Source organism: Antedon mediterranea, chromosome 1 (genome assembly GCF_964355755.1).
Source record: "Antedon mediterranea chromosome 1, ecAntMedi1.1, whole genome shotgun sequence".
In the NCBI taxonomy this organism is placed as follows: Eukaryota; Metazoa; Echinodermata; class Crinoidea; order Comatulida; family Antedonidae; genus Antedon; species Antedon mediterranea.
Window position 1 is genome coordinate 37,640,959 of NC_092670.1, and position 12,493 is coordinate 37,653,451.

General features: G+C 33.8%; 1 protein-coding gene across 6 annotated transcripts in view; it reads left to right on the forward strand.

Moving 5' to 3' along the window:
- Positions 1–12,493, forward strand: part of LOC140056925 (rho GTPase-activating protein 23-like) — an 86,213-nt gene that overhangs the window by 64,086 nt on the left and 9,634 nt on the right. For all 6 annotated transcript variants that reach the window (XM_072102486.1, XM_072102623.1, XM_072102696.1 and 3 more), the window contains one exon: positions 12,137–12,205. In XM_072102486.1, coding sequence (XP_071958587.1) covers positions 12,137–12,205 — 69 coding nt within the window. The remainder of the gene's footprint in view (positions 1–12,136; positions 12,206–12,493) is intronic.

The window sequence follows — 12,493 nt, forward strand, 5'->3', positions numbered from 1 at the left end:
ATTCTCTCATGCTTTTATGGGATTTTGCCATACACATTATATCAGGTTATTTTGTCGGTAATCATTAATAGGAAATTATTAGGTAGGTGATGTTTTTTATTAAAATTTGCTTTTTTTCTGTTATTAGTATTTTCAAAACAGAGTTTTGTGAACGTTATGATTTCTTTTACAGTTTTCCAGTCAATGTTTTAAAGACCCCCAAATTGCTAATTTAAAAAAGTATTTTGTGAATTTTGTTATTATGTATTTTACAGTTTTCCAATCCGTGTTTTAAAGACCCCCAAAATGTAATTTAAATTTAAAATCTTTTAACATATAAAGACGTTTCTCGGTTTGATAAACAATTCGTTTTCTATTAATAATTATTATAATTTAACAATTTAAGAAAAATAATACAAATCTGTCTTATACTTAGCATCATAAGATAATTTCTTATGCAGAGTAAGGTATGCATAATGTAATTAGTTTAAAATGCAAAAGGATAATATTATTGTTTATTTAGTGATTATATTAAATTAGCAATCCTATTCTGTTCTTCAGTTTGATGCAAATAATTTAAAATATACAATTTGACAAAAATTTTGACAAATTCCAACTGGTACTAGACTCCCTGAAATGTTATTCAGGTCCTCAAAAGTGCCCCAAATTCTTTACAGTAATGTGCTAAGTTTATGAAATTCGAAACAAGCCCAAACCTTCAGGAAAACCAGGCATTTCTGCCAGCACAATGGTGTCTGATATTGTAAAGCTCTGTCTACACTATCAAACTTTATGTGAAGAAAAAAAAATGTGATGGACATGATGATGTCATATCACTACCATATTTGGGCATATCACTACCATATTTGGGCATATCACTACCATATTTGGGCATATCACTACCATATTTGGGCATATCACTACCATATTTGGGCATATCACTACCATATTTGACAGCTTAAAATTATTATATTCATTTCCTGTCATTAAAGGCCAAATCATATTTTCTTTTTTTGGGATATGCAAATTATAAAGGTTCTGTTTAATCGTTTTACAATTTAATATTATTAGTAAACAAATTATATTAATAAAACACAATTTAATGGCAAAATATGTATACATCCATTTGCCAGCAGACATATAAAGCACGCAGCAAGAACAATTTAATACTTTGAATGTATTATTAAATATGATATTTATAAGAGAAAGTGAAGCTGTTGAGAATCTTGAAACAGAATCCAAGGGAATATTAAGTCATTTCATTTTAAATTGGATATTTTCAGTTTGTTGAAAAAACCTAATATAAAATTGTACATGTCATCCACAAGATATTATCATACTCAATTTGTTTTTTTTTTAACAGAACTGTTTAAAGAAAAATTGTTTGTTGATGTTGAACAGGCCATTTTGATATCGCATATAGTTATTTCCTTTGATTAAAATCTATAAAAAAATATTTTTCTGAAAATAAGGTTTGATAATACAGTAGTGAACCAAAAGCTCTGGAAGTCAATGGATTTCTGGTTAAATTTAACAGTTTATTTATTTTTTCATTGATTCTCTTGTTTTTTGTACGATTTGTATATGGGTGTACAGTCAACTCTCCCAATACCGGACACCTTTGGGCCGGCCAAATAAGTCTGGTTTTCCGGAAAGTCTGGTATTCGGAATGTGTTTTTAAGGGTAAAAATAAATTTGGGACCTTTTGATCCTCAAAAAAAGTCTGGTATTGGGAGAGTTTCTGGTTTTCAGAGAGTCCGGTATTGGGAGAGTTTCTGGTTTTCAGAGAGTCCGGTATTGGGAGAGTTGACTGTACTATCCGAAATATAGGAATGAATAAGCGAAATCATTTTTATTTTGCAAATATTAAATTTGTTTAATTACAATATTTAATTTTGTACGGAATGTGAAGATTGAAAGAAATATTTTATTGTATTCGAAAAATTATGCAAATTAGTTTGTAAACAATAGTGTGTATTGTACTGTCTTATTGAAGTCTGTGCTTAGTTGCATGGTGTTTAAACGAGGAAGGAGTGACGATCGTGATTTACTACGTGCCTATACCGTAGAATAAGTAATGACCGTGACTTGATACGTGCTAACTTACTTACATGGCATACTCATTTAATAGACGTTGAATTTGTAATGCTCTGAGCCTAAATGTTGTGATTTACTTTTATAAGGATAATGCTATGTCTGTAGTTCTGTGTTATGGGTAAAGCCATTCACATGTATATTCTGTTTTTTAATATAAATAATATGCGGCAATGTCAAGCTGAAGGATGTATAAGACGCAAAGGTAGTTTCCTCAATAACAACAAAAACTGAATAAAAATTAGTTATTTTAGACATATACATTTCATTGATCTACTTATTTTAACATCTTCAAAGAGGATACCTCATGCAGATTCTTTATTTTAAAAAGAACTGATAGCGATCTTCTATAACTTCAAATAAAATACATACAGGTACAGTATATAGAACAATATAAAACATGAAAATATGGCAAAATAATATGTACAGTATGCCAAAAACAAGGCAAGAACTTGTGATGAAATTATTTCAAAGCATGAAATTAAATGATATTTAATTATTTTTTTCATTTGTTTTGCAATGGACAGCTATAGGATAAAAGACCTTGTGGTCTGTGATGGCATTGTTACCATACACAATGAAGGCTACTAAAAGACAATATCCAAATATGAAAATTACCATAAGAATATGATATTGATGTATATATGAAAAAAACAAGGTTACAATAACAATAGGCCTTCTGGCAGAGCCAATAACAAATTAGTAATTGTTTGTCATCAGCATAATTTTCAACTTTTTTTTCAATTACTCATTGATGATAATCATATAGTCATCATATCTGTATCATTATTATTTCACATTATCGTGTCATTATAGAACAAAAAGAATTATGTTGCCCAAACTTTGTTTCTAGAGTTAGTTGATCATACATGTATGTGCATATCCAGTAGCGTAACGCAGAGGCCTGAGGCCCCTGGATTAGGAACCCTAAGTGGCCCTACAACGCTGGAGGCCTCTGGCTTTTGTAGCCTTTTTCGACATATTTTAATGCCTGTTTTTTCATCTGGGAAATGCTCAGGAGCCCCATAAGCTCAGGGGCCCCTAAGTTTAGCCAATGAGCGCTGATAGCTGTTACGCCACTGTGCAGATCCTATCCTGCTTTAGACTCCCTAAGTTTTGAAAATTCCAAAGCAAAAGATGGAACATTTAGGCATTCCTGTTTTTCAATTGATTTTGTGCTTGTTTAAGTGTTGTTTTGGTGTTGTTTTGTATTATTTATTTATACTGGGTGACCTCTTCGGTCAAAGACTGGTCTCCTAGAGGGCCCAGTTATGATCAGTGGCTGTGTGTGTACCAGGGTAACCTCCTACTAGTCTCGAAAGATTTACTAAGTTCTTTAATCATCATTAATAACAAACATTAATATCAAAATGAGTTCAGTAAATCGTCAAAATCAACCCAAATTCTTCGCATGCGACTGTTCATAACACTTAGTCCAAAGTCCAGGTCATAGTTGTTGCGAAATCGAAAGCTTCCTAATGCCGTATCAAAGGAGAATTGGTAAAATTATTATGAAATTAGTGATAATAATCATCAACACTTGTTCGTAATACGATACAACATATAAACCGAGTGCTTTCAATGTGTTGGATTAAAGAGATTTATTGTGTGAACCTTCCATTACTGAATGCCTCGCAAATAATGCACATGTAGAATATGTGACAGCATTGATATACTTTTACTGTATTCTGTTTTGGTTGTGCATAGCAAAAGCAGCTAATGCTATGAATATTGTAACCATTTAAAAATGTTTACAATATTTGAAGAATAACTTAAAGATGTATTGTCCCCCAAAAACATGAAAAATAAAATAATAAAATAAAAACAATTGGCTAGAAGCCAATTTGACTATTTTTTGCTTCAAATTACAGTTTTTTCAGGTAAATAATTATTGTTTCGGTCCAATTTTTGGCCGAAGTGCATTAAAATGGCATATTCAAAACAAAAAAATCTACAAGAGGGGCAATACACCTTTAAATTAATTGTAAAATAGGACATTATAATACTGTTATATTCTGATGCTGTTACTTACTCAAATTTCAAATATAAATTTCAAATTTCAAATTTCAACCTTACGATATTGGTGTGCATGGCATTACAGTAAGTGCTTTAAATGCTTTCATTAGAGGAAAATATTCAAAGAATAATTTAAATTAATCGTAGAATAGAACTTTGAACCTTAGAATACTGTACTGTTACCGCTTGTATGTGTATTGGTCTTTAGGTGGTGTTTGGCTGATATCAGGAGAATTAAAACAACATTAGGAATGGTTTATTTATATATTATGATATTGTGATGTTCTGAAGTAAGTTAGAGTTTAATAATAAAAATTAGAACAGTCAGGATTAGAGTACATGGGAATATGTATGGTATGAGGGTAGGTAAAGAAAACCCTATGAAAGATATGATGCCATATTTGGCATTTGCAATGAGCAATATCAAGAAGATGATCAAATGCAAAGAATGTATCATAAAAGACCTGAGCCTCTTCAAAGTGACTCTTGATGTAGCACCATACAGGCAGCGCCAATTGGTGTTTGTCTTTAACTATTAAGCCTGTGTTCACACTGTCCAATAGTCATCAAGATTTTACTTTGGTTTTTAAATTGGAACTGCCATACATATTCTTCAACCTCCATCTTGAATTTTAAAATTGTATATTCATTAATATATAATAATTTTATTTAAATATGAATGAAATGTTATATTAATAAAGTACATAACCTCTGCAAAGTGTGAACTAAAAGGCAGAACGTATTAGCAATACCACCACCTTTTGTGCGTGTGTAAATATAAATTTTATATACTTTTCAGTTTGAATTTTTATTTATAAAGTGCAGGTAATGGACCCGTAGGGAAATATAATGTATTACATGTGACATTACTTCTATTCCGTTATACCTGCGGGATTAGATCTGGTCAGTTAGTTGCGTTGCGAGTCGTGGATCAAATTAAGTTTTTCATCATGCTATGGTATCATGTTTATCAAGTTAACAGCCAGACTTTGCTGAAATATTTGTTTAAAATATATTTTTTTTACAAGACTGGCATTAATAATACTGTAAGCAAAAATGCTGTATTTTACACAGTGAATTTGACCCGATTTGACCCGATGGTTATTATCGTTATGCTATTCACTACATCACCAATGTAGAGTTATTATTGTAAAGGAGGAGTGGCCGCCATGTTGATGCTTATGCTGATTTCGTTTTATATTTCGTATTATGTATGCATATGCTGGCCGCAAACAATATATCCAAACATAATCCATACACCAAGCAATGATACACCATCGGAATAGCATTCAACATAATCCATACACCAAGCAATGATACACCATCACAATAGCATTCAACATAATCCATACACCAAGCAATGATACACCATCACAATAGCATTCAACATAATCCATACACCAAGCAATGATACACCATCACAATAGCATTCAACATAATCCATACACCAAGCAATGATACACCATCACAATAGCATTCAACATAATCCATACACCAAGCAATGATACACCATCGCAATAGCATTCAACATAATCCATACACCAAGCAATGATACACCATCACAATAGCATTCAACATAATCCATACACCAAGCAATGATACACCATCACAATAGCATTCAACATAATCCATACACCAAGCAATGATACACCATCACAATAGCATTCAACATAATCCATACACCAAGCAATGATACACCATAATCACAATAGCATTCAACATAATCCATACACCAAGCAATGATACACCATCACAATAGCATTCAACATAATCCATACACCAAGCAATGATACACCATCACAATAGCATTCAACATAATCCATACACCAAGCAATGATACACCATCACAATAGCCTTCAACATAATCCATACACCAAGCAATGATACACCATCACAATAGCATTCAACATAATCCATACACCAAGCAATGATACACCATCACAATAGCATTCAACATAATCCATACACCAAGCAATGATACACCATCGCAATAGCATTCAACATAATCCATACACCAAGCAATGATACACCATTGCAATAGCATTCAACATAATCCATACACCAAGCAATGATACACCATCACAATAGCATTCAACATAATCCATACACCAAGCAATGATACACCATCACAATAGCATTCAACATAATCCATACACCAAGCAATGATACACCATCACAATAGCATTCAACATAATCCATACACCAAGCAATGATACACCATCACAATAGCATTCAACATAATCCATACACCAAGCAATGATACACCATCACAATAGCATTCAACATAATCCATACACCAAGCAATGATACACCATCACAATAGCATTCAACATAATCCATACACCAAGCAATGATACACCATCACAATAGCATTCAACATAATCCATACACCAAGCAATGATACACCATCACAATAGCATTCAACATAATCCATACACCAAGCAATGATACACCATCACAATAGCATTCAACATAATCCATACACCAAGCAATAATACACCATCACAATAGCATTCAACATAATCCATACACCAAGCAATGATACACCATCACAATAGCATTCAACATAATCCATACACCAAGCAATAATACACCATCACAATAGCATTCAACATAATCCATACACCAAGCAATGATACACCATCACAATAGCATTCAACATAATCCATACACCAAGCAATGATACACCATCACAATAGCATTCAACATAATCCATACACCAAGCAATGATACACCATCGCAATAGCATTCAATATAATCCATACACCAAGCAATGATACACCATCACAATAGCATTCAACATAATCCATACACCAAGCAATGATACACCATCACAATAGCATTCAACATAATCCATACACCAAGCAATGATACACCATCACAATAGCATTCAACATAATCCATACACCAAGCAATGATACACCATCACAATAGCATTCAACATAATCCATACACCAAGCAATGATACACCATCACAATAGCATTCAACATAATCCATACACCAAGCAATAATACACCATCACAATAGCATTCAACATAATCCATACACCAAGCAATGATACACCATAATCACAATAGCATTCAACATAATCCATACACCAAGCAATGATACACCATCACAATAGCATTCAACATAATCCATACACCAAGCAATAATACACCATCACAATAGCATTCAACATAATCCATACACCAAGCAATAATACACCATCACAATAGCATTCAACATAATCCATACACCAAGCAATGATACACCATCACAATAGCATTCAACATAATCCATACACCAAGCAATGATACACCATCGCAATAGCATTCAACATAATCCATACACCAAGCAATGATACACCATCACAATAGCATTCAACATAATCCATACACCAAGCAATAATACACCATCACAATAGCATTCAACATAATCCATACACCAAGCAATGATACACCATCACAATAGCATTCAACATAATCCATACACCAAGCAATGATACACCATCACAATAGCATTCAACATAATCCATACACCAAGCAATGATACACCATCACAATAGCATTCAACATAATCCATACACCAAGCAATGATACACCATCACAATAGCATTCAACATAATCCATACACCAAGCAATGATACACCATCGCAATAGCATTCAACATAATCCATACACCAAGCAATGATACACCATCACAATAGCATTCAACATAATCCATACACCAAGCAATGATACACCATCACAATAGCATTCAACATAATCCATACACCAAGCAATGATACACCATCGCAATAGCATTCAACATAATCCATACACCAAGCAATGATACACCATCACAATAGCATTCAACATAATCCATACACCAAGCAATGATACACCATCGCAATAGCATTCAATATAATCCATACACCAAGCAATGATACACCATCACAATAGCATTCAACATAATCCATACACCAAGCAATGATACACCATCACAATAGCATTCAACATAATCCATACACCAAGCAATGATACACCATCACAATAGCATTCAACATAATCCATACACCAAGCAATGATACACCATCGCAATAGCATTCAACATAATCCATACACCAAGCAATGATACACCATCACAATAGCATTCAACATAATCCATACACCAAGCAATGATACACCATCACAATAGCATTCAACATAATCCATACACCAAGCAATAATACACCATCACAATAGCATTCAACATAATCCATACACCAAGCAATGATACACCATCACAATAGCATTCAACATAATCCATACACCAAGCAATGATACACCATCGCAATAGCATTCAACATAATCCATACACCAAGCAATGATACACCATCACAATAGCATTCAACATAATCCATACACCAAGCAATGATACACCATCACAATAGCATTCAACATAATCCATACACCAAGCAATGATACACCATCACAATAGCATTCAACATAATCCATACACCACCAAGCAATGATACACCATCACAATAGCATTCAACATAATCCATACACCAAGCAATAATACACCATCACAATAGCATTCAACATAATCCATACACCAAGCAATGATACACCATCACAATAGCATTCAACATAATCCATACACCAAGCAATGATACACCATCGCAATAGCATTCAACATAATCCATACACCAAGCAATGATACACCATCACAATAGCATTCAACATAATCCATACACCAAGCAATGATACACCATCACAATAGCATTCAACATAATCCATACACCAAGCAATGATACACCATCACAATAGCATTCAACATAATCCATACACCAAGCAATGATACACCATCACAATAGCATTCAACATAATCCATACACCAAGCAATAATACACCATCACAATAGCATTCAACATAATCCATACACCAAGCAATGATACACCATCACAATAGCATTCAACATAATCCATACACCAAGCAATGATACACCATAATCACAATAGCATTCAACATAATCCATACACCAAGCAATGATACACCATCACAATAGCATTCAACATAATCCATACACCAAGCAATGATACACCATCACAATAGCATTCAACATAATCCATACACCAAGCAATGATACACCATCGCAATAGCATTCAACATAATCCATACACCAAGCAATGATACACCATCGCAATAGCATTCAACATAATCCATACACCAAGCAATGATACACCATCGCAATAGCATTCAACATAATCCATACACCAAGCAATAATACACCATCGCAATAGCATTCAACATAATCCATACACCAAGCAATGATACACCATCACAATAGCATTCAACATAATCCATACACCAAGCAATGATACACCATCGCAATAGCATTCAACATAATCCATACACCAAGCAATGATACACCATCACAATAGCATTCAACATAATCCATACACCAAGCAATAATACACCATCACAATAGCATTCAATATAATCCATACACCAAGCAATGATACACCATCACAATAGCATTCAACATAATCCATACACCAAGCAATGATACACCATCACAATAGCATTCAACATAATCCATACACCAAGCAATGATACACCATCACAATAGCATTCAACATAATCCATACACCAAGCAATGATACACCATCACAATAGAGAGAAATGGCGAACCGGCGTCTAAAATCCGAGTGGGTATAAAATCATAACAAACCGTTGAGGGCGGCACATTTCCTATGTTTATACACGGGAATATGGCGTCGTCTAACCAATGTTGTTGCTGTAACGCTCATAATTCTTGTTATGTATAAAAGTCATCCATCATTCACAATCATATTCCTAAAAATATCTCATATCTGTAGGTCTACATTAGACTAGGCCTATAATATTATAGTAGAATGGTGTTATCAAGTATTCATTACTGGCGATAGCCCCCTGCAGGAAGGAAGCATCACTAGCCACATAACAAAATGGCAGTTGTCAAGCTGAAACTAATGCTAGGCCTACATCTACTAGAGATGCTCTATTTAGTCTTACTACCTAGCTAGGAGAGGCTTAGCAGCACCCTAGCTAAAGTAGTAGTAGTAGTAGTAGTACAGTATGCAATAACGAATTTCCAATATTATTATTGTTAGTGTTATTATTATTATTATAATAACCGATAATCCGTGCTAGGCTCGAGTACTCGAGGTACTACAGCATATACAGGCCAACTATCTAGGGCCTAGAGCTGGGTACAGTATATAACAAAAACGCGTCTTAATTCAATCCAAATTAAAATAAAATATGTTAAGATTTGCCCATATAACATTAAAATCGTTAAGGGGTTGCAAAAAAAAAAAGATACTGCTATTATGTGTGTTTTAAACGTTCTTTTCTACCTACTTTTTTAACTCAACCCATCGGAATTTCCCATACAAAAACATGTGGCGAAATGGTTTGTTTACAATCTATACCCACTCGGTGAAATTTGAGTGACGTCATCGCGGTTCGCCATTTCTCTCTATAGCATTCAACATAATCCATAAACCAAGCAATGATACACCATCACAATAGCATTCAACATAATCCATAAACCAAGCAATGATACACCATCGCAATAGCATTCAACATAATCCATACACCAAGCAATGATACACCATCACAATAGCATTCAACATAATCCATACACCAAGCAATGATACACCATCACAATAGCATTCAACATAATCCATAAACCAAGCAATGATACACCATCGCAATAGCATTCAACATAATCCATACACCAAGCAATGATACACCATCACAATAGCATTCAACATAATCCATACACCAAGCAATGATACACCATCACAATAGCATTCAACATAATCCATACACCAAGCAATGATACACCATCGCAATAGCATTCAACATAATCCATACACCAAGCAATGATACACCATCACAATAGCATTCAACATAATCCATACACCAAGCAATGATACACCATCGCAATAGCATTCAACATAATCCATACACCAAGCAATGATACACCATCACAATAGCATTCAACATAATCCATACACCAAGCAATGATACACCATCGCAATAGCATTCAACATAATCCATACACCAAGCAATGATACACCATCGCAATAGCATTCAACATAATCCATACACCAAGCAATGATACACCATCACAATAGCATTCAACATAATCCATACACCAAGCAATGATACACCATCATCACAATAGCATTCAATATTGCAACATTAATTATGTCATGAGAACTTCCTGATGACATAATGTCATAATATTGAATCATTTCTGAGGATTACATAATTAATGTTAAAACATTAATGATGATAATGTGATAATATTGACGGTTGTTGCATGTAGTTTATTTCTTGGAATATGTGCTTATTCTTATTAACAATCAAATCATTGAACGTACACCATCTCTTTATTTTATTAATTTCATAGCTAAAGATACAATTTGCATTTCAAACGTTTTCTACCATACGACGACGAGTTAAAAATGTAATTATTCCAGATATACATGCATTGTATGGTGATTATTCATGCATGCAATCTACACTGGTTACTCATAATGCAGTTATTATAATGAATCGTCTTTTCCATGAGACTAGAAGACTCTAGTACCATACTAATCGATAATTTTTAAGGAAACCTCACAATATATAAGAACGAGGAAGTTATTTTTATTGGTAGTACTGTGTGTTTATGCAAATATGTATGTGTTTTTACAAGGGCAGCCTAATCAGGGCCCTGGGCATCTATAAAGTATGTTATCTACAATGTAGGGAATGGCTGCTCACACATCGTGAAGTGTGTCTTTAAGTATACTAAACAATTAACCATCTGGTCTCTTTAATGATATCAACATTATACATGGTCAAGGTTTATTTGATATTCTAGTCCAGGAAAAATGTTTAGTACAAGATTAATTTTATTGGAGAGTTTAGTATAATTAATACCAAGCAATCTACAAAATTATCTCCACTAATATGCACAGGAAATATGTTTTACCTTATTGTATTCATATCTGATGCTAGCAGGTTATAACTTCACTAACAAGTACATCGTTTTTATTTTCTACAGGTTGCAGATACTTCAACAATGTTAGCCTGGATATCTGCAATTCAAGCCAACAACAATCCTGACGATGATGTAAGTGTCATGCCTAGCTAGCTTCTTGCGATGAGTACACAGTTTTCATACCACCTACATTCAGATTCACTTTCTTTAAAAAAATATTTTATGGTATAGTTGGATAGCCGAGTAGTTGGGACACTTGACTGTCATACAGAAAAATCCCAGTGTTCAATTCCCCAATAAGAACAATTCCTAGTTCACTCAGCTGTAAATGAGTACCTGGTTTGAACAAATCGGGAGGATAAGGCAACTGGAAGGAAAGGAACTGCTCCTAACAGCTCATTTTCCTATGTTCAGATTGAA